General features: G+C 32.5%; 3 protein-coding genes across 4 annotated transcripts; 1 reads left to right on the plus strand and 2 right to left on the minus strand.

Annotated features, from left to right (window-relative positions):
• Positions 1 to 1,194: 1,194 nt before the first annotated feature.
• On the minus strand, positions 1,195 to 13,077 carry LOC11423814 (vacuolar protein sorting-associated protein 35A). 2 transcript variants are annotated; one of them, XM_003612167.4, is made up of 21 exons: positions 12,850 to 13,077; positions 12,618 to 12,714; positions 12,395 to 12,518; positions 11,335 to 11,520; positions 10,745 to 10,832; positions 9,970 to 10,026; positions 9,771 to 9,860; positions 9,554 to 9,676; positions 8,637 to 8,771; positions 5,690 to 5,806; positions 5,172 to 5,411; positions 5,034 to 5,099; positions 4,760 to 4,849; positions 4,503 to 4,592; positions 3,779 to 3,880; positions 3,242 to 3,310; positions 3,080 to 3,160; positions 2,850 to 2,957; positions 2,652 to 2,755; positions 1,879 to 1,992; positions 1,195 to 1,790 (listed from the first exon to the last, which is right to left on the minus strand). In XM_003612167.4, the coding sequence occupies exons 1-21, from the start codon at positions 12,940 to 12,942 to the stop codon at positions 1,580 to 1,582; spliced, it is 2,385 nt and encodes a 794-aa protein (XP_003612215.2). In that variant the 5' UTR covers positions 12,943 to 13,077; the 3' UTR covers positions 1,195 to 1,579. The 2 variants fall into 2 exon arrangements, with proteins under 2 accessions (XP_003612215.2, XP_039690081.1); XM_039834147.1 differs by lacking the exons at positions 12,395 to 12,518; positions 12,618 to 12,714; positions 12,850 to 13,077 and adding an exon at positions 11,626 to 12,356.
• Positions 13,078 to 13,996: 919 nt separating this feature from the next.
• On the minus strand, positions 13,997 to 14,694 carry LOC11423815 (heavy metal-associated isoprenylated plant protein 27). Its single transcript, XM_003612168.3, has 2 exons — positions 14,530 to 14,694; positions 13,997 to 14,436 (listed from the first exon to the last, which is right to left on the minus strand). Exons 1-2 carry the CDS (start codon positions 14,614 to 14,616, stop codon positions 14,050 to 14,052), a joined length of 474 nt encoding a protein of 157 aa, XP_003612216.1. The 5' UTR covers positions 14,617 to 14,694; the 3' UTR covers positions 13,997 to 14,049.
• A 6,207-nt stretch (positions 14,695 to 20,901) lies between these two features.
• Positions 20,902 to 24,054, plus strand: LOC11418761 (GDSL esterase/lipase EXL3). The gene is made up of 5 exons (XM_003612169.3): positions 20,902 to 21,190; positions 21,371 to 21,501; positions 21,596 to 21,829; positions 22,764 to 23,019; positions 23,861 to 24,054. The coding sequence occupies exons 1-5, from the start codon at positions 20,902 to 20,904 to the stop codon at positions 24,052 to 24,054; spliced, it is 1,104 nt and encodes a 367-aa protein (XP_003612217.1).
• The last annotated feature ends 755 nt before the right edge of the window (positions 24,055 to 24,809 follow it).

Here is a 24,809-nt window from a genome sequence, read left to right on the forward strand (position 1 = left end):
CTTGTTTTCTCGCATCTTCTAAAAATGACCAGTTCATGGTGAGCATTGACTAAAAGCACTTTTACAAAAGAAAAACAATACATATATTATTAAAAGTCAAAATTGTGTCGTATAAATGATAACATGATCATAAATTTGACAAATGTAGTCATCTCCACTAATGTGTCGGTAATTACGTTGACTTCTTTCTTAGTAGACTTAACCAAAGAGTTGAGAAAAACCAAAATTCCTACGAATTAAAAAAATACAAGTATTTAATCAATTTTGTTCTTACGAATGTTAAGTTACTTATGGCATATTTTAAATTAAACTCAACGATCCTCGTGGTTAAATTGAGCTCCATTCTCCATAGAACAACATGGTGCCCATAACAAAATAAGTCTTTCATCACAAAACGATCACAATATATAATGCAAGTTTCAAGACAAAGGCGGCATTCCTCTGCAACCTTTGCAAACTGCTGTTGGCCATAATGTGAGAAATCAATCAAAACCACGAATACAAAAGTTTTCAACACAGGAGTCAGCATGATAATAATCTCCTAACTAAATACAAAATTTATATGGCATTAGCAGTGGACCAGATCAAGCCGAACAAAGAAGATGGAGTCGTCATTGTTTGTGCTTCAAAGCCAGTAAAAACCCAAAAATTGTGTGTAGTTATTATTACATTTTTTCCAAAAGTTATTTTTAACTTCTCACTCCACCCTCTTTCTTTTTACCTTGCGTGAGAATTTCACTTAACTAGCATAGGGAAGACCTACCATAGTTTGCGTGAGCACAAACGAGACTAGATTTGATGATTTTCACCAAGATTTCACATTACAAAATAATGTCTATGTGGATAGTTTTCGCCTAAAAACATTTGTAGATTACCCTAGCGAAAGACCCAACCAAAAATATAGGAAAATGAAATAAATGCAGCAAGATATAGGAATACTAAGCCACTATTCGTGTTTAACCGTTTAATTCCATTGCCACTTGTTGTAAAAACATATTTGAGGCACTAATTCCCAATTTCGTTTTATTTAAGCACGACCCTCAATTTCATGTACTCTCTTATATTTGTAAACATTTTGTCACACCTTCAAGTATTAAAAGAATTTGCCGCTTTTCCACAAGTCAGGAAATCAAGTGGTTTGCTTCAATGCATAACACATTGTGGCGTTTCAAGTTTCAACAGCAAGTACCGAAATTCCGCTAAAAAATATGACCAAAAACAATTATCTGCATATAGACTCTACAACAGAAATCCATAAATCTGTGTATACCTTTGTGCACAACTAGAATAATTTAAATCTAGTAACTGTACTACAGATAACTTATCTAAACTGAATGTCAATTTTGTAGAGAAAAGGATTAGCAAACTTAAAATTTGCCCAGTCTCAATAGTTACATAGTGAATGAATCGAAGTCCAAACTGAACATGTTTTTGCTGTCAGCTCAAATCATGAACACAAACTTGTGGTTTCTCGGTTAAAATCCAAAGAAGACAATTCAAAGCAGTTGCTGGATCATCACATGAGCAAATTGGTCCGAAGTGTAACATAACAAACGCAAAACTATTAGTCGTCCACATGTCAAACCTTGATCGGTTCATATTTCTCACCAACTGTACCACCCTTTTGTTTTTGGAACTGTATATAGCGCATAGTAGTGGCTAAGAAAGCATCTGCCGATGGATCTGGAGTTGCAGTGTCACTTTGCATTTCATTCATAATTAACTCAATTAGGCCCTGGATAGCAGCAACTGTAACTTGTGGGTTTCCCTTCTCAAAGAAGTAAAGATACCTTGCAAAAACACACATCATCATTCCAATTTACTGTTGAGAAGCAAAGAAAAACAACCCTAGCTTAGGACTACAGATGCTAATCTTACTTGTTCAAAATCTCAATGAAGAGCATTACTGATCCGGTGCTACCTCGTGCTGCATTTGCCATTTGTTGTGCAGCATTTGCAATCCTTAAAGCCCGCTTAAGGCATAATAGGACTCTGGTTCAAAAATACACACATAAGAATAACAACAAAAACAGTAAGAATCATAATAAGATAAAGTAAGCAATAAATTTCCATATTCCTTTTCAAACTTTGAGACAGATCCTACATTCCTTCTTTCTTTTTTCTTGCCCAGTATTTCCAACTTATGATCAGGTTGTGGTCACTGAGCAAATATGTTCACTACTTCACTTTCATCAGGATAGCAGCGTTAGATTAAATCATTCTTATCTCTAGTTACATATTGCATACTTTAGTTGTTGCCGAAAATGGTATAGACAACAATAGGATCATTTGGACATGAAAATTATTGACATCTATCTACACAACTATTAATGTTCAACTAAAGAGAATCTAGGAAAAGCACTAAACAATCTTACAAACAGAGCAATTCAAGGAAACAAGCATTCCTGAAAAGTTTAAGATTTCCTAGACGCTATATCAACAGAAAATTAGAAACAAACCTCTATCTACAACTATAGGATTATTTGGACATGAAAATTATTGACATATATCTACAACTATTAATGTTCAACTAAAGAGAATCTAGGAGAAGCACTAAACAATCTTACAAACAGAGCAATACAAGGAAACAAGCATTCCTGAAAAGTTTAAGATTTCCTAGACGCTATATCAATAGAAAATTAGAAACAAACCTCTCTCCATCTTTCATGTTATCATGATCATCAACCCAAAACAAATGTGAGCATGCATACACAGCTCTGCATTGATCTGGCTTCTTTAAAAGCTTTGCTGAATACTATACGATGAAAAGGCACCAAAAAGGATATTCAAAATAAGAATAATAAAATATAGACATTAACCACCGCTAAATAAAAGAATTCAATAATCACCCCTGTGGCCTTGTGAGTTAAAGTATCCCTGTTCTCAACACCGAAGACATGCATCCTTTGAAGAGTTCCTATTATTAAATGAATAGCTGTGACCTGTGCTCTGGAATCCTGGTATAACAACACAAATGTGTAATTGAGCACTGCTGAGCCATAAATTTTTATCATGAAAGAAAAGAGGATTCTGTGTGTGTGGTGGGTGGAATTCGTAGGGGTTATATGGTAAGACTTACAGAAATTTCTTCTTCGTATAGAATATAAGCTTGCGTAAAAAATTCATATGCAACTGGTTCCAACTCACAGTCATTTGCAGCCTTAACGGAAGAAAAAGTAAATCAGAAAATATAGTTTGAAAAATCATTTTGATGTTCTAAGAACCAAATATATTCCAGTACCTCAGCACATTGCAAGCACAACTGCAATGCTAACTCTGGTGCCAGGACACCGGACAGAGTCTCGATGGTCTGAGATATAAAGATTAAAACATCATCAAACAAGTTAACCACTCAAATCAACTACACATAATCTTCTAATAATACACCGATTAATCACTAAAAAAGAACAAAGAAGAGACAATCAATGAATGTCTATTGTTTAGCCTACCAGTTGCTGTACCAACAAATCTTCAAATCCTCGGTATTAGTAAACAATCAATTATTTATAGAGAAATGATATTTGAACATCCATTTTGTGACAACTTTTGTGACAACTTTCTCTCTCATACTCACATCATATTCTCATTTTCTCTCTCTATTGCTTTGGTTTTTGTGCCAAGACTCACATTTCTTTCTATATTTTGGTTGTCCCACAAGTTGTCCTACAAAATGGTTGTTCAAATAACACTCCTCTTATTTATATGCAATTAGGTTGGTGCAAGTTACATTTTTTATAAATAAATAAAAGAACCGGCGTTCTTTATACAAGCATATTACCTGATTTAAAAGCTGAAAGATTTTCTTTGGTGATGTTGATGCATCATCTCCAAAAGGATTTTCTTCTTGACTTTGACTTTGACCTTGCAACTGCCTGACCAACTGTAGGCAGTAAAGTACATACAATAAATAAATATTAAATTATTTCACTGGGCTGTAGAAAAAGATAAGCAGCGGAGTTGTAGACAGACATGTGCATTTTCTATCAAAAAAATCAGACACGGGGAACCACAGCATAAAAAAAAACATGACATGACCATAAACATCAATCAAATAGTCATGGCATTTTGGCTTCATTTAGTTATAATGACTCATTTTGCCAGTTCATCTGAATGAGAAATGGAGCTTCCAATATGACTACTGTCAGCTGGAAATAGAAACATAAACTTCATCTAATGATGAAAATTTGCAACTTACTGACCCAGTTGCCTCATTCATTGAAGTTTAAAATGGACAGTAAATTAAATATTAATACGAACTTTCAGCTTGAAATCAAAGCCTTAGCAACATGTTACTAAAACTATAATCCCATTAAATTATCATCTTGTAATGTCAATGAAATATTACAGTCAACCGCAAGATAAAAACTAGGCCAAAATGCAAAACTGGTATGATCTCCATCGTATGTCATTGCCGCCAGCATTATCAATTCACCATTAAGCAACAAACTATGTAAAACAGTGTAAAATAGAAGCATCGGACTAATCAAAATGGTCAGCCAAACCTTTAAAGAAGAAAACATAAGAGGTGGAACAGTGAAAGGCAGACGCTTTGGTCCTCCAGTCAGTATGTGCTTCCTCACAGTTTCAATTATCTGCAATTTAGTGCATGCCCATTCAAATTTTAACCAAAAGTTGAACTCATAAACTACAACATAAACCCCCTCCCTGAATAGGGCATAAACTATGAAATATGCAGTCATGAGCAACAAATCAAATTTCTTTTGATTATTGTCATAACACGTGAATATCCGTAACTCACCTTCAACATCTCTTCTGGATCATCATTATAAAACATTTGGATCAGACGTGCAACAGAATTCTGCTCCTCTTTGAAATCATCTTCATCCAACTAAAGAGAAAGGAAAAAATGGGAAAAATAAGAGAAAGTATCACAAAAATAAGGAAAATTTTATCCTACTTAAATTGAAATGTACAACATTTGATTATTTAAGGTGCCATGTAATGGGAGAAGTCAAAACAATAGGCATTGTAAAAAAATAGCCTAGCATGACTAGCCGTGGTACTGAAATGACCTCATCATCAGGAGTCCCGTCAGAATCCTTGATAAGCCCCTTTATCAGTTCAAACAATGATTCAACCTACAAATAAACCAAGCTTTGTTAAAAAAAGCTCACACCAAACGTTAGACCAGAAAGTAAAATAACACATACCTTGTCAGAGGTAGAAATGCGTGTTCCATTTTTCATAATGCTTTGAATAATAACAGTTGCCATGACCTTGTTAGTTGGAACGTCAAGGAATTCCATTACATGAGGGTAGTTTGAAAGCTTCAGGGCAGTCATAATGTCATTATATTTCTCTAGTGGAGCACTTAATAAAGCAACAATCTGCTTAGTTGCCTTCTTGTCCTCAATTTTACCTTTGCCAGAGAGATTTTTCACACATGCTCCCTAACAAGTATACACAGTCAGGCATTGTTTTTGGAAAATCCAAGAGTAATTCTGCTTTCTTATATGAAAATAACCAATAACACTATGCAGATTAATTAAATGCAAAAACTATTTTCTGATAAATATTATCAAAAAGTGTCTTTCATTCTTTGAAAGCAAAGTATTTCCATGAGTTAATGAAATAAATAATGTCGAAGGCTGCATGCTGATCAGATTAATCATATGAATCTTCAATAAGTTAACATGAATAAGCACAAATAGTTTAGAATGAAACATACCAAGACTTGATCAGCATAATCTAGTCGATCAGGGTGGACATGAAGAGTGAAGGTAAGAAGAGATGAATATAAAGTTACAACGCCAGCGGTGGGCATGTCAGGCTGTGCCTCTATGACCTGTATAACAATTGAGGAACTCAGATTTCACAATTTGTGATCAAAACAACGATAACAATTAAACATAGAAAAAAAGATGCAAATCAGAAGTAGAAAACAGAGGACAACTTTGATAGTTAAATTCAAAATGAGCATGTCAAAAATCATGCTTTACAATCAAACATTGAAGTGATGACTTGCGAAAGAAATGTTTAGATAAACAGAGCACAAAAGAAAGAGGAAGAATCAAGATCAGCTATAGTATTTTAATCCCCATAAAATGGAATACCACCCACAATCCACATATGCATAGACATAAATATCATCGGAAACAACTCTCAGCATATCATTATACTATCAGTATCATATAATATGCCTGCATAAGCTTACACCAATGTTGTCAGAATTATGATTCTTAAGATCAGGAGAGGGTAGCAAGATTACAAAACGTAAGATTGCAATCAGAATCGCGAGATCCTATCCAATCAATTTAAAATAATATAAATATTTGTCTACATAAACAAACTTTGAAAACACATTAACATTTTAAATAAAACAGATGAAAAAATATATTCTTTAAAACTAATTGATTTTATTATGAAATACTAATATTAATAATATAATAAATTTTAAAAATATATTCTTTAAAACTAATTGATTTCATCATTCTTTTCTTAATCTATACCTGGGCCTTCATGGATAGAACTCAGCCCAAACCACCAATGTTAATAAAAAAACAGATCAGTAAAAAATGATTAGAAAATACTCCCTCTCTCACACGAACGGCCCAAACCAATACCCCTAATCTGTGTTTTAAAACCGGTCATCAAATGGGTCAAGGCACTATGCCAGAGTCAAGATCATCTTTATTTTCTCTCTTATTCTCTCCATTACTAAAGTTTGTAAATGTTTTGGGGGGGTATAAAAAAGATTTCCACTCATTTAATGTCATCCTTTTGTATTTACATTCCAAAACTATAATAATGGAGGAAATGGAGAGCATAGAAAATAGAGGATCCAAACCCTATGCCTTGGTTGAACTGCTATGAAGTAACGACATGGACACGACACTGACACGTTGATATCAGCAGTAATTTGGCAAAATGACATAACTCAATATAATCACATGTTCTGTGTCACATATTGACGCGTTTGGACACCAGGCACGCCTTCAATAAGAAATGTCGGTTGTTGACCCAGTTTATATTAAAAATTTGAAAAATATTCATGACATAAATTTCATAACTAAAAAGTTTAATTAAAAATCATACATTTAAAAAAACCCAAATTTGATAAATTCCACACAATTAAAACATTAATAAGTCAAGTATACTATCTTCATGTTTTAATAATGAAGAGATAAAGAGAGTTATTAAAAAATAGTTGGTGAGGGCGTAAACTGGGGTGGATATGGATTGATTTTCTAAAATCAAAGCATATATTGGATATATAGATTTTTAAGAAAAGCATGCGGGTTTGATTCTTATGTGCCACTTTTATGAAACCCTATTTTCTGTGAACCGGACAATTCTTACCAGTTCATGCAATTTTGACCGGTCCAACCGAATTTTGGTCCGTTCAAATACATTAAAGGTCTAATGCCCTGACCAAATCGGGCATGGGTCTGGTTTCCAGTTCGCTCCGGCCCGGTTCAACCATCCAGCCCAGGTTTTAAAACACTGCCCCTAAGACAGAAACAAATTAACTCTAACACTAATTTTCTTTTCTCCTAGCAGATTCCATTAGCTGCACCAGCAATTGACATTATCATCTCCCCCATTCTTCGAAGGCATTGCGACCAGAGAAAGCAAAAAAAGGGTCACACAAGACGACCACAGACATTCGCTCATGCTGTACAGAAAAAGACAACCGCACAAAGATGGCTGCATAGAGAGCCTAACTCGAAAATAGTTTATTTTGGGATTTTGTGCCCATAAATAAACATCCAAGATCACACAAAATCGTGCTATTTCACGATCTAGAAGTGGTTTCCCTTCAATCTTGCTAAGATTCCACTCAAACGCGATCTTATTCATGGTTCAGATCGCAACCTTGATACATGACCTCTTAGGAATAATTTTCTTACTTCATTATTGTTTCATGACTTTTTTTTCCATAATTAGTTACTATTAGGAATCTAGTATTAGTATAAATATGGATCAATGCTTTGTTTCAATATCAAATCGTTTACATCTTATAATATTATCCGTTTTGTTCTTATTGGGTCTATTCCACTCCACAAAACCAACATATACGGTAAGAACTGTCCGATATTTATAAGCTCTATTTAATCCAGATCTTTAGATGAGGGACTTGAGCTTTCCTCTACCACACCCCCTAATGCCCAAGGTATTGGCTCCAGTGCCAGGACAATACAGGTGGCCCAACAACTAATCAAGGATCAGCTTTGATCTCATCTTGGACTTTGGGTCAAATTCAACCCCACATAATTGTCTAGAAGGATGAGGATTGTTCATGCTTTATAAGCTATATTGAAGCCATACGTTGATCTTTTCTCTAGCAGTTCTCTATTTAAATCCCTACAATTTCATCAATCCTAAAAATAGAAGAACAAGCAATGTTGTACTATTTCTTTTGAATTCATTTTTCTTTTCAATAATAGCACATTGAGAACATTATTATTCATCACTTAAAAATTTCCTGGTGGGAAGTAAACAAGTTGACTATGTACTTTCTGGAAAGTCTATCAATTAGTCTCTGGTTATATGTGTGTGCTGGTTGCATAGTCGCACAAACCATGAATGCTTCATGACTTTTAGGCAGCACATAGAATTTTATATGTTCAGTCCATGACTGTAGCTTCCAAGATCTATAGAATCAAAAAGAATACCTTGCCAATTGCATTGCTTAATTTGGAAAATGCTTCCACCTGCAAAAACTCGGGCAAAACCTCTGCACTTGAAGCAGCATAATTTGAAAGCCTTTCCATTAACTGGGATAGTACTGTCTTGATGTCAACAGATGACTGAAATATATCGACAAAAAAGACAGAAAGAAACTGAGTGACAATACCTACTGGATTTGCAAAATAAAATTGTAATAGATATCTGGATACAGATTTTTATAGATCTGAACCAAGTATACAACAGCTACAGTGAATCATGTGTTTATAAACTAATCCAGAGCGGAAAACAAAAAGTGTGCTTAGATGTTAAAACTGTGGCACTTTACAGGTGACAACTGGGTTGATTCGAGACAAGGTTACTTTAACTTCTAAAGTAACAGATGACAACTAGCAGTCAAAGAATGCAAATACTAATTTATTTAAACTAGTATTGATGTGCCATCATCAATAGTCCTTAAAAGCATAAATATCAATACAAGATCATAACATAACATGAAACATTAACTGTAAAAACATCTGCAAATGAAGGTGACAAAATATGGTTATGCCGGCTTCCATCTGTGGCATATGGATAGACACAAATTTAGAATTATTGAATGGAAGTTTCAACTTAAAATCAGATTTTTAGCAAAATTTTGGGGATGCCAAATGCAGCTGCTCCTCAAGTTCTAACTGTACAGGTGTTACAGCCAATGAAAACTTGTTAATTAATACATAGTCGTTTCCTTTACTTTCTCTAATTTTCGATAATGTTCAGTAAACACATTGCTCGTATTTTATTGATGTTTGTTCTTCAGAACCCTCTTGGATGAATGAAATCTCACTGTTTTGGAAGAAGAAAAAGCATATACGTATCAAGGCATCCTCCAGAAGTAGTATTTAAAAAATGCAAGTTCCCTAACCTGAAGTTGAGGGTAAGCGCCCAACAGCACATCAAGAGTTTGCAAATGGTACTCATCAGGGAAGACTTGAATTATGCAATCCATCAAGTAGAATTGGGCCAACTCATCTTTGCAATTCACGACCTGTCCAATATAATCGAGGATACGGAACCATTTATCCGATTAGAAAGCGGAAATGTCTTTAACAATTAGAAATTTTTTTTTTTTTTAAAATTACCTGCTCAAGTACTCTAGGAAGCACAACATCTTTGTACATCTCAAGGTCAACACCCTCTATCTGACTGAGAACATGAAGATTCTTCCCAACCTAATAATGTATCAAGGATAAAAAAGCAAGAGAAGCCTTCTATAAGCATTTGATCATGTATACAATGCCATCATAGTGAAGCAAACCAGTTACAGGCTTCGGGTATTACAAGATCTCGCAGCTCGTTCCTCTCCTTTTCTCGTTTCTCCTTCTCCCGGGAAGGCCCCTGCAGACCAGAAAGCCCGACAGCAAGCCTCAACTCAGGGTCAGCTAAGAGTATGAATTTATCACATGCATTACTACACCTGCATGACCAGAAATCATGCCCTCATGATATATTTTACTCTCATGACATGCAACTATTATGACGACATGCATAAGGTTGGTCATGGTTTGGTTCAAAGAGAAAACCAAACTGAACTAAGCTGAACTCCTAAATAGATCTAATAAACTGAACCAAACTGTTATGTTTTTAAGAACCAAACTGATCTTAAAGTTAAGCGAATTGCTAATAATATTGTGAACCAAACCCAACCATAAAGTGATGCAGCGAACTGATAATATGATGAAAATCTGCAAGCTAAGCAGCACTGGCTGCATTGCCTTCAGCAAAGACAAGGTAGATTTTCAGTTTTTCTATATTATGCATATTTATTGCCACACTAGCAAACTGATTTAGTAACATTTATCTTATTGATTTTAAATTATATTAAAATACAACAAGCTGGTTCAGGGCTCACCAAACTAAATTCCTAAGAGTGTGCAGTTCCCGAACCATTACCAAATGACAGTTCAGTTTAGTAACTACTGTTAATGGCTTGGTTTTCTGAATTTAGTTCAGTGCAGTTTACAGTTTAGTTTGGTTTTTTCATGAACCATGAACAGGACTAGACATGCATGTCCAAACATGAGAGCATCAACAATGTGCAAAATACTCAACCAACCTGATGCTGCATCCGCACCCAAAGCTTGTTCATTTCTGTGAAATTTTGGAGTACAAACTCTACAGCATCTGATACAGTATCTGCATCCCTACAGTTGTCAGAGTAGACATCCACATATCAGGTTCAATCTTAATTTGCTACAGTTCAAAATCAATTTCACTTCCCAATCATCAAGACAAATGTAGAAATCACAGTGTTTGAATTGCAGAGACGGAAGAAAATCAAAGAAAACAATAAAAAAAAGGGTCCTGCTAACCGGTGCCCCTGGGGCACTGGTTAAGAAGTCAAATATAGTAATATTTGCATTAAATGCTTAAATAATGACCCAAAAAGGGTAATATTGCAGAGGGGGGATCCAATATTATACTGACTTCAATAGTTTACAACGTTGATCAACATTGAAAAAGTGCAGTGAGATAATAAATTAGTTTGGATGTCTTCGGATTCGGCTGGCAGTCCAGATATAACTAAAAGAAGAGATGGTCCGAAAGGGTACAGCTGACTGACTCTGTTCATAGAAACTTCAAATCCGACTCAAGAAACCACAAACAGAAGTGGAGGATAAAAAATAATGCTTGATTAGTGCTTACCCCTCGTACTCAGAACCAATATCCGGCAATTTATCCTTGCTAACTTGAGAAAGATAGCTTCTGAGAAAGAGTCCACGAACAGGATTCTGAATGCCACGACACATCTCTACAAGATCCTTAAGAACATCCTTAGCAGGAGCTTCCTTCGATTTGATGTATACAGATCCTACTGTACAGAGGAGATACCTGATCATAATCATAAATTCAAAATCTCATAAGCAAGAAGCATACTAAATAGGAGAGAATAAAAACACACAACTGATGCAACTTCATAATTTCAATACTTTAAACCCTTCTCCTCAAAAACTAGCATGTGAGCTTCATAACCAAAAGGACATATAACATATGCCAAGGCATCAGTAACATTAATTACACCGGGATCAGTTTCTGAGCAAGTATAATCAATTTCACCATGCACCAGTGTTATCGAATATCGATTGTGGATCACAGGAAATAGTGGTCTGTTTGTATTGCGCTACACAACAGTGTTGTAGCAGTTATTTCAGAATATTTTGTACTAAATAGCGTATCATCGAACAATAGCGATTTGTTCAAATCCCGCTACGCAATATCACATAGCCGATATTTAACAACGCCGTCATTCACGTTGACAAAATATCAATCCAATGTTGTCAATCGCGGCTCAAAGTAATATCAAACCAATGTTGTCAATCGCCGATAGTGGATTGTTAAAATTCCGCTACGCAAAAGTGCTACTATAGCATCTATTTGATATTTACTAAATAGTGTATCGCGGAACAAGAGTGGTTTGTCTGAATTCTGCTATGCTGTAGAGGCATAGTATCACTGTTTAACAACACTATATCAATCTAAAGCTAAGTGATTAGGTATAAGTATCGATAAGATTGTGCATAGCTCCGTGTTCAAAAATCAATCTAGAATTAGGAAAAACTTACTCAGCACGACTACAAAACTAATTTTCACCGTTGTGTAAATATATATCTAAATAGGACATTTTGTAATAATTTCCTATCTGAACAATTTATATAATAAAGGAAACAAGATTAGAAAGATTCTACAAAACCGCCGCGCCACTTACAATCGCGGCAAAATGTTGCCGGCATGCTGGACAAGCTCGTAAAGATCAATAATGGAGCATCCACGACGAGTCTCTTCCTCGAAGAACATCTCCAGCTTCCTCAATTGATCAAATGCGCGCATATCTAAAACATCACAGAGAAACAGAATTCAATTTACAAATAAACAATCAGAAACAAATTCACAAGATGAAAGTGGATCTGAATTCTGAAGTCAGAACTCACAGAGTTCGTAGTATTTGTGAGGAGAAAGCTTGGAAGTACGAAGTTCAGAAAGCATCTGAGCAGAATATTTCAAAGCATCTCTGAGATTATTCGAATCCTGAAAACGAATCGGAAAATGAAATCGGATCCAAATCAATTGAAATTCAAAGGCGAATCTGTAATTACGATAATCGTGAATCGCGAGTGGAATTGAAGAAGAGAGAAAACGGTTAGGGTTTAACGGAGGAGTTACCAATGCACGGTGCATGTAGAAGGAGTTCTGTTGAAGACCGGCGATTCCGGCGGCGAGGAACTTCTCTTCATCTTCGGTTCCGTCGATCATCATTCTCTCCGGCGAAGTTCTCAACTTCGATTTTGATTGCTTTTTTTTAAGTGTTTGTTCAACGGAAATTGTTTTGTTCTTCTTCGTGCTACTTCTGCTCAGAATAAGAATATGCTTATGGTTCCTCTTAATTTCTCCGTTTTGCTATTTGACCCCTAAATTGGCTATTATAAATTATTTTTGAAAAGAAAAATTTGGTTAGTTACATTCACTTGTAAGATTGTGGATAACTAAGTAAACGTTGTTTTTAAAATCTCTTAATAAATTTCTGAAATTTAACTCATTTAAAGTTTTATTCACCACAAAAAATAGACTTTAATTTAAAAAAAATGTATAAAATTGATTTAATTTGAAATCAATTATAATAGTCAATTTATCAAAAAAATATTTGATTTTATTTATAACTTAACAACATATTCGTTGCGCGTCAAACCGCGCGTCGAATTATTGTTGGATTGTACATATTAGTACTATACGAGGGATAATAAAAATTACAAACTCTTTTTTAATGATAAGCTAATTAGTTGATTATGAATATGGTTGTAAGTTGCAAAACACTTTAAAAGTTTTCTCATTGGTCCCTTAAAGTAAAGAACAATCTCTTATAAATCTAAATACCAACATTGCCATGAGTAAGAACCTGTATCTTATCTCAAATTGTAAACATTGATAATAAGTCTTCCATAATTTACATAACGAATTGGGTTTATTTCTAGAATCATTCTTGCGAAGAATTGGATCATTGTAATTGTAAGATTGTTTAACTTGAAGTATGCAAATAACTGGTGTTAGAGATTGTGTGGTGGAAATTGTAAATCTAAGGAAACTTACTTACACTATGTCGTTTACTTATCACACTGATATCACTCCAAAACCTCTTGCATTGTACCAGTTTTCACACTAGTTTATAGCTTAAACAAAATTATAGTGTCAATTTAATGAGATTTCAAACATACATTTAGCCATCTTTCTTGTGGTGTTACTTGTAATACAGTAACGAATCACACATTATTGAGAAATTGAAACTAAGGATAATTTAAATTTTATAAACAACCACTTACACTACCCAATCTAACAAGACATATATTTTACAAAGCAACAAATTCCTACTCACATGATTGTACAAGCATTTGGATTATCATCACTAAATGCAGTAGTGTACTTAACCTCGAACGGACTTGAACGTGCAAGAGTCGAAGCTTCTGGATCTTGCAACACATTTCTCACATACCCAGGCGGCGCTTTCTTATCATAGGCCTCCGGTGCATAAGGGGTCGGAACAACATCGTAGGGAACATAAGGCCAAAACTCGGCTTTCTTTCCTGTATGGTGCTTCACCCGCTCCAACACTTTGTTTGGCTCTACGTAGCCGGTTACAGTGAGCTTGCTTTGTTTTGGTTCCACTTCCACTTTTGTCACTCCCTTCATGCCTTCCACTGATTTCTTCACCCTTCTTTCACACCCTTCGCAATCCATCTTCACTTTTATCTCCACTACCTATTTCACCATTATCTAATTTTAGTAAATTAAACCTTACCAAACATACAATTAGTACAGTTTATTTTTTTGGAAAATGCTTAATATTTTCACCTGAAGTTGGTTGCGTTTCACAAGCTTACGACCGTGGTGCACGTGACAGAATTCACATAGCTCAGAGATGATATCTAAGGCACCCATATTTTGTTAAACAAACCAAGAGGACAATGGTTGCTGAAATTAGATTAAGTACAAATAAACAATAGAGAAAAAAGTACGTGTATATAAAAATCAATGCATGATCACATTAATGAACTTCTTGGCATGGCTTTCGCTAGAAGGTTCTACTTGAGCAATGAGTTGCTTGGTGGGACACCTCCAATTGGACTTGCCAAAGGAAGGAAAGAAGAAAAGAAAAAGCCATCGAACAATCTGGTGAAAGTTCAAAGATTAGTTTTTTTTGTTTCTTTTTCTTTTGTCATTTTATGCTTGTAGAAGGGTGGGGGAAAAATTCTTTTTTTTTTTTTTTTTTACCAATGGTGAAAGATGTATTGAATAGCAAGAAAACAGTTTTTTCTTAATGGCAAATGAAAACCAATATATAACTGAGTACATATGATACTCCAGCAGTCCAACCAATTACAAGGTTTAAAGTAAATAAAACAAAGCGATACTCTAAAAAAATTGAGACAAGAGAAGATAAAAGAATTGAAATACAGCTGGAGGTGCAAAATGGATGGATATGGATTTGGATCCTAATGGATGGATCAAAAAAGGTTCATTAGTTCATTACAATCCAATATTCTTTTTTCTTAAAAAAAAAAACCATCCAGTCCATCCATTATTAGATTTTAATGGATGGATAATCCATCTGATCCATAAATCAAAGTGTATAATTTTTTTTTTAAAGTGTATTATTTTTTTTATAGGTGAATTATTTTTTTTAAAGTGTATTATTTTTTTTGATAGGTGTATTATCAAAAAAAACTTATTACGATCTCTTTTTAAAAAAACAGCTTATTTATGCAAAACAACTTATTAGGATCTCTTTTGAAAAACAACTTATTTATGCAAAACAACTTATTATGATCTCATTTTCAAAAACAGCTTATTCAAAACAGCTCATTTAAGCAAAACAACTTATTCTGATCTCATTTTCAAAAACAGCTTATTTATGCAAAACAGATTATTTCGATCTCATTTTCAGAAACAACTTATTCAAAACAGCTTATTTATTGAAAAATGCTTATTATGATCTCATTTTCAAAAAAAGCTTATTCATGCAAAATAGCTTACTTCAATCTCATTTTCAGTAACAGCTTATTCAAAACAGCTTAATTATGCAAAATAGCTTATTATGATCTCATTTTCAAAAACAACTTATTCAAAACAGCTTATTTATGCAAAACAACTTATTTCGATCTCATTTTTAGAAACAGCTTATTTATGCAAAATAGCATATTATGATCTCATTTTCAAAAACTGCTTATTAAAAACAGTTTAATTATGCAAAACAGCTTATTATGATCTCATTTTCAAAAATAGCTTATTCAAAACAACTTATTTATGCAAAATAGCTTATTTCGATCTTATTTTCAAAAATAGCTTATTCAAAACAGCTTATTTATTAAAAATTGCTTATTATGATCTCATTTTCAAAAACAGCTTATTCATGCAAAACAACTTATTTATGAAAAATAGCTTATTTCGATCTCATTTTCAGTAATAAGTTGTTTTTGAAAATGAGATGGTAATAAGCTGTTTTGCATAAATAAGTTGTTTTTGAAAATGAGATATTAATAAGCTGTTTTGCATAAATAAGCTGTTTCGAATATGTTGTTTATGAAAATGAGTTCATAATAAGCTGTTTTGCATAAATAAGCTGTTTTGCATGAATAAGCTAGTTTTGAAAATGAGATCATAATAAGCTGTTTGGCATAAATATGTTGTTTTGAATAAGCTGTTTTTGATAATGAGATCATAATAAGCTGTTTTGCATAAATAAGCTGTTTTGAATAAGCTGTTTTTGAAAATGAGATATTAATAAGTTGTTTTGCATAAATAATATTTTTTTGAAAATGAGATCGTAATAAGTTGTTTTTGAAAATGAGATCATAATAAGCTGTTTTGCATAATTAAGTTGTTTTGAATAAGCTGTTTCTGAAAATGAGATCGTAATAAGCTGTTTTTGAAAATGAGATCATAATAAGCTGTTTTGCATAATTAAGTTGTTTTGAATAAGTTGTTTCTGAAAATGAGATCGAAATAAGCTGTTTTTGAAAATGAGATCATAATAAGCTATTTTGCATAATTAAGCTGTTTTGAATAAGTTGTTACTGAAAATGAGATCGAAATAAGTTGTTTTTGAAAATGAGATATTAATAAGTTGTTTTGCATAAATAAGTTGTTTCAAATAAGTTGTTTTTGAAAATGAGATCATACTAAGCTGTTTTGCATAAATAAGTTGTTTTGCATGAATAAACTGTTTTTGAAAATGAGATCATAATAAGTTGTTTTTCATAAATAAGTTGTTTTGAAAATGAGATCGTAATAAGTTGTTTTGCATAAATAAGTTGTTTTTGAAAATGAGATATTAATAAGCTGTTTTTCATAAATAAGTTGTTTTGAAAATGAGATCGTAATAAGTTGTTTTGCATAAATAAGTTGTTTTTGAAAATGAGATATTAATAAGTTGTTTTGCATAAATAAGCTTTTTTATTTAAATAGTTTAGTTAAAAAAAATAAGGTGATAATCAAAAATATAATTATTTAAATAAAAAAAGATTAATATTTTTTGAATATATCCATTGGACTTTTTTTAATTTAAGAGGTGATCCATTGGATTTTTAAAATAAGGTGGATGGATCAAATCCATCCATAGTTTTTAATGGATGGATCAAATCCAATCCATTAACAAATTTTTTTGTTTGATGGATGGATTGGATGGATTTTGTAGTGGATGGATTGGATGAATATGGATCTCATGGATCATATTGCCACTCCTAAATACAACAACTAGGGGTGGCCTGAGATAGACAGAGGACCACGTCTATGACACCATTTACTTAGAAATGTTAAAATTATTATTTATATTTAATAGTTAGTGTACATATATATATTTTTTTTAACTCATTTTGATTAATTATATTGAAGATATATTTTTAGAGAGTCTTAATTATGAATGAATCATTTGTAACAAAAAGAAATGTAAGAAGAAAAATATTTAAATAATTAAAATGATATATCTTTATTGATTCATCCATGACAAAAAATCTTAGGACAGACTCTAAGAACAATAAATTATGATTTTGTTTAGGAGTTTGGAGGGGAAGGAAGGGAAGAGTTTTGAAAAAAAGAAAGGAGGTGGTTGAAGAAATAAAAAAACATTAAGTGGAAAAGGCTTTAAAAGTTAATTTTTTTATTTATAATACAATACCTCCTTTATTTTAGGGAACTCAAAACTTGCATTGGGGGAGGGTTTTTGGAGGTTTTGTAGAGTTTATATAAAATTTTCAAATTCAATATATGTTGTTGTGATGTTTTAAAAATTAAAAACATAAAAATCATAAGCATTTTATCATTCTTTAAAAAATTGGTCTTTCAAAAAAATATGAAATATTTTTTCATTTTTCTAGAGTGTTTTCGAGCGCTCGAAAGCTCTCCCTTCTCTTACCCTCCAAACTCCTAAACAAAACCTAAAAATTAGCTCAAGGTTGGACAAATTTGACAATTATCTTAGCATGTCGAGGAAGGGTTCTATTACCCACGTATATAAATTAGTGTTCATCCCTGTGAGCAGAGCTCAGTTGGCACTTGGCAGAGAAATGCATTATTATATGCATGGTCGGGGTTCGAGCCCCGGATACCCCACTTATTCACCTTTAAAAAGGTAAATTCTAACCATTAGACTACTTGACCAAAAAAAATTGTATTCCAATATGAGCTAGCCTCAAATATAAAACAATAAAAAACTAAACCCGGGTGATCACCGACAAAACCAAACAAAACAATACCCCGTAATTCAGCAACAATTGTCTGTTTAAAAATAAATTTACAAAATTAACTTTTTTACTAGTTAACGCTAGTTCAAAATAATTTGAAAATAAAATTTTAGTCAAAAGTATACGAGTGTATACTTGTTAAGTTACTTCGTCATATTTTTAAGACAGATACTATCCACATCCAAAATAATCCAAATTACACCCCAAACTTACTAATATACCCTTTAATTAAAAAATTTATGTAAATTCAGTTTACTTAGTTTATGTAAACTCAGTTTACATGAGTTAAAACTGAGTTTACATACACTGAGTAAACTCAGTTTACATGAGTTAAAACTGAGTTTACATACACTACGTAAACTCAGTTTATATAGTGCCATGAGTTAAGTAAACTGAGTTTACATACACTACGTAAACTGAGTTTACATAAGTTAAGTACACTAACGTAAGCTGAGTTTACGTAGTTTATGTAAACTGAGTTTACCTGAGTTTACATATACTATGTAAACTAAGTTTACATAAGTTAAATAAACCAACTTAAATTGAGTTTGCACAGTTTATATAAACTGAGTTTACTTAGTTCATGTAAAGTGAGTTTACGTGTATGTTATTCCTTTTTAAAATATGCACGTAAACTAAATTCACGTGAGACCTATGTAAACTTAAATTACGTTACCCTTCTACATAAACTTAAATCAAATAAATCGACATCGGCATGCAAACGTGAAATTAACAACAACTATAAACATTCACGATAAAATTAACAACATCGAATAAATCATAGGACCGATAAATAGAAACTCGAAGAAATTTATGAAATTCACTCGTATGAATCGAGTACTTATCAATGGAATAGATATTGATTCAATTGACGATTTTTGTAGGTATTGATTTCATATCCATGGTGGTTTGTGGGTGAAAAAGGGATGAGGGTTCAGAATGATAATGAAAGAATGGTTTTTAGAAATTTACATGAAGAGGACAATTTTGGTATTATTGTAAAATTTTAAATAAATTTGGGTGTAACTAGAATTATATGGGATGAGACTAGAAAGAGCTATTTTTAAGTGAGAGTAACTTAGCAACTATAAATATATAAAAGAAAAACATAAATATATTTATCCAAGGCAGACAAAAACAAGATAGCAAAACAAGCAAATTGACAAAACACACACATATATATATATATATAAACGAAATATTTATTAACAGTCAATTTTCTACATAACAAAAAGGGTGTGTATATAGGGAAGAAATCTTACACCGACATGCATCTACCATATACAAATTAGTTTTTCATATTTAAGACACCCACATGCATGTCTAAGAAGAGAACCTAACTACGACCACGTCTTTGGTGTTGCATCTACCATCATAGATCACCATCTAAAGGAGACATGCATCAACCATACACATATAAAGAAAAACATTACAAAGTCAGGCAAAACCATCATAGCAGAAAAAGCAATTTGATAAAACAGATTAGATACAATCCGTTTTCATATGTAAGACGGTAGCAATGCATGCTTGTCTAAGAAGAGAACACCTAACTAATATCACATCTAAGTCTCTCAAAAAATATATCACATCTAAGTGTTGCATCTACATACCATTATATAGATCACCACCTAAGATTTAATAATTTATCCAAAATTATTTTATCATGTATTGCTTCATAATTTATTATAGCGTATCAATTATATATTAATGGTGTGAATCAAAAATAACGAAAAGAAAATAATTACAAGTTTGATTATATTAAAATAAACTAAAATATTTATTAAAGGAAGTGTGTGTAAATTTTAACATAAGAGGATAAACGGAGTGTAATTCAAAGATTTTATAAGAAGAGAAAAGTGTATTCTTCTCTAATATATTTTACATAAGAGAAGTGGTGAGTATAAATTTGATATTAACATAAGAATTAAGGATGAACACTTTAAAATCTAAAATTCCCTCCATAGATAAACACTTTAATCCATTTTTATACAATAAAAAATATAATGTACATTTCTCCCTATTTTTTGTTGTTATGTGATACCAAGCCATGTATAGGACCACAATAAGTTTCCTTTATTTAAGGTTTATCAAAAGTTATATTAGTTATATTTATGCTGAAAAATGAAAAGCTATTTTCATTAACTTTCGAAGAAAATCATTTTTAATAGAAGAGATAGAAATACAACTTTTTCCCCAATAATTTTAAACAAACGTAATGGTATACTTTTCTTAAGAATATGTAAGAAATATTTTTTTGAAGGGATGTAAGAAATAATTTATAAACGAGAAATACCAAATTACACTCTTTAAAAATTGTGTATTCAATATATTTTTAGATGCATATTCAATATCTTAAAGGATTAAAATCCAGTAAATTAAACATTTTATCTGGGGTTGGTATCACATAATTTATGTTAAGGTTTATAAAAGGTTTATATCACTAAGCTAAGGTGTAGTCAAGCTCATCATATTATTCTACAAAAACATGAAGTTGCTCTTTCAAAACCTTCTTTTTCAATCACCTCTTGTCACTCTTTTCTCTCTTGCTATAATCCTTGTCTCTCTACATTATGGTAATGCTGTGAATCTACCAAACAATGAAACAGTTCCAGCATTCATTGCCTTTGGTGACTCTATAGTTGACTCAGGTAATAACAACTACATCATCAACACTGTGTTCAAGTGCAACTTTCCACCTTATGGTAAAGACTTTGGTGGTGGAAATCAACCAACTGGAAGATTCAGCAATGGTTTAGTCCCTTCAGACATCATTGGTACAAAAATAATTCTTGTCCCGTTACAATGCGAACCTTTATATTGTGGATAATGCAGCCAATATAGTTATTTATATTGCGGTAGCAGACCGCAATTTAAAACCATTTATACATAGGAGAAAAATTAGAATGAACAATTTTTTTCATGATTCTTAATAACAAGTTCATTTTTTTTTTCAGCCTCAAAATTTGGAGTCAAGAAGCTTTTGCCAGCTTATCTTGATCCAAATTTGCAACTTCAAGATCTTCTAACAGGTGTAAGCTTTGCTTCTGGTGGTGCAGGATATGATCCTCTAACTTCTAAATCAGCAGTAAATAATAACTATGTCTAACACTGAATTTGAAATCTTTAATTACATGCATAGCATATATTTAAACTAACTATAATTCTTTTATTGTTGTAAGTCTGTGATATCATTGTCAGATCAATTGAACATGTTCAAGGAGTACAAAAATAAGATAAAGGAAGCAGTTGGAGAAATGAGAATGGAAATGATAATATCAAAGAGTGTATACATTATTTGCATAGGAAGTAATGACATTGCCAATACTTATGCTCAAACACCATATAGGAGAGTGAAGTATGATATTCGATCATACACAGACTTATTGGCTTCATATGCCTCAAACTTCTTGCAAGTATGTTCTGTTATACAAACAATAACATATCATTTGTGCACTTGTTTGTACATTTTGAAGTTATCCAATGTAGCTTTTAATAATCAGTGATTAGCCAATTCTTTTATAAAAAAAAAAAAAGATGTATTTACTAAAAGTCATCAAACATATAGGCATAGGCTTTGTCTGGATAAACATCTAAATTAAGCCCTAATAGTATAAACACTTATATATAAGATTAAATAAAGTCACATTGTTTTCATATAAGTTATAAGCAGTTTTCATAAACTTTGCAGGAGAGTTTATGAAAATAAGCTAAAAACAACTTACAGACATGTAATAGGCTTGTTTCCTAAGCTCTCTCAAATAATATCACAAGATCTTATGACATTAGATAAACTCAAACGAATCAATCCAAACAGGATCTTAATGTTTGTTATTGATATGTTCGATGAGGATGGATGAGAGGCAATGGTGGCGGAAAGTGCTCTGGTACGGTGGCGATGAGTCTTTGTGCGGTAGAACGAAAGGTGCATGCAGGCACGTTAACACTCCAATGCTCTAGTCAGTATTGGAACTGAGAAAGAGTGTGTAAAAAGTGTGGGAAAAGTGAATCATACATTGAGGGTGAAGCTAAGTCACCGTTATATAGATTTGTGTGAGAATAACTGCCTCCGGGATATGCGGCGTGTGATTAGGGAGCGGTTAGAGGACACATGTACGGTGTTTGATGCACGGAGGCGTGCTCTAATGTGGTACGGTGCACTGACGTTGGCGTGTTCCTTCAGGCGATGCGCCTTAGTCAGTGGACGTTTAGTCCACGTATCATCGTTGTATTGACCTTCTGGCCAGTCCAGAACAGTTATAACATTATTTTCTTTGTCTAGTGTTATTAGTTTTCATAAGTTTCGAACTTGAATGAATTGAATATAAAATTGAATTGAATTGAATTCAGGAACTATATGGTTTAGGAGCTAGAAGGATTGGAGTAATTGGTATGCCAAATATAGGGTGTGTGCCCTCACAGAGAACAATTGGAGGAGGCATTGAAAGAGGATGTTCAGATTTTGAAAACCAAGCAGCAAGACTCTTCAACTCCAAATTAGTATCTAAAATGGATGCCTTTGAAAATAAATTTCCAGAAGCTAAGCTTGTCTACCTTGATATTTACACTTCATTATCGCAGTTAGTTCAAAACCCTGCAAAATACGGTAATCAAAAGCAAGTATTGTCATTTTTACCTCATTATACATATTATTGGACAGTTATACTATACATTTGTGAACATTTAGATGCCTATAGACAGTAAATGATATTCACCACAAAGTATAAGAAGTTGGTGTATAAGAAACTTTTCACATAAATAAAAGGAAAACATTTACTAGTTATTAGATCAATTCAAATTCATTTGCATCTTCATATATAGAGTAAAGCTAAGTCTATTCTGCACAAGGAAGTTAAGTCTTGCACCATGCACAAAGTTGTTTCCACCATTGGATCAATAAGTTTCACCGTTAAATTAATTGAAATATGATGTGATTTTTGGATCCAACGATAGAAAGTAAACTTGTGCATTGTGCAAGTAATTTACTTGTGCATGTTAGACAAAACCATAGTAATATTATGATGACCATCAGGCACCGAATTGACGAATTTGATTGAGTAAAGATAATCGGTATTTTTCAAATGAAAATTTTGAGAATCAGAGAACAAAATTTCTTTGATTTCAGAGTATATGAAGGCCTAATTATATTACTATTGATAGAAACGTCTGCTTTATTTATAGGTACTGGAAATTATTTAGTAACAAAACTCTCAATTTTGTGAGAAATATAGAGATCTCTACTCATAGATTCGGATTCCCTGCAGTGGAATAAATAAGTATTTACACGTAGTTTTTGATCTTGGCCGTTAATTTAAGATTGAACAGTTTATCTTACACAATAACAAAATCAATTTAGAATGATATTGACGTTAATCCCTCGACTGAGTTGATTAGTGTATTTGTTTTTTTGGCTAATTCATTTCTCATTGTATTTGGTGCATGGTTAGGTTTTGAAGTAGCAGATAAAGGATGTTGTGGAACAGGAAACATAGAAGTAAGCATATTGTGCAACCATTACAGCTCAAACATATGTTCAAACCCTTCAAGCTATATATTCTGGGACAGTTACCATCCCACACAAGAGGCTTATAATTTGCTTTGTGCTATGGTCTTTGATGACAAAATCAAGGACTTCTTCTAATGGCTTCTACTTTCTATTTGTATTGTATCTTCAATTTATGAATTTGATGGTACCTTATGAAATTATATCTTGAAATTGTATAGAAAAACCAAGTCTAATAAACCAAGTGGTTGGGTTGTAGTGATTGAAGAGTTTTAGTTAATGTTGAAAGATCTCATATACCAAGTTTGATTTATGACTAAAACAGTAGTTAATCATTAATCGAGCAATTCTTACTTAGACACAACCTCAAATCAAATTTATTATAGACATAACCTCAAATCAAATTTATTAAGACGCACACACAAATGTAAAATATTAAAATATAAATGATTTAGTCACATCATTTAATTCTTTTTTCTTTTATTTTTTTTCATTTACGAGTATGTGTCTAAATAAAATTAATTTGGAGTTGTGTCGAAATTAAAATTGCTCTTGTTAATTAGAGGGAGGAACTCTATTGTCACAAGATTTTAGTCAAAACATTTAGCCACTCTCACAAAAATGAAGAAAAAAAAAGGTAAAAAGAGAAAAGAAGTAAATAATTTCTTCCCATCTGTTCTAAAATAACTTAGCTATTTGCAAAAAAAAAAATCTTAAAAAATTGATCAATTTCACTTTTCAATCTAATATTAATTACTTTTTTCAATTATAACTCTAATTAACAATACTACTTTTATCGGTCTCAATTCAATATATTATGCATTGCATTTATGATAATAACGAGGAATGCATCAATATATTTGACAAGACATTCAACACCATTTTTCTTTCTC

Source organism: Medicago truncatula, chromosome 5 (genome assembly GCF_003473485.1).
Source record: "Medicago truncatula cultivar Jemalong A17 chromosome 5, MtrunA17r5.0-ANR, whole genome shotgun sequence".
NCBI lineage: Eukaryota > Viridiplantae > Streptophyta > Magnoliopsida > Fabales > Fabaceae > Medicago > Medicago truncatula.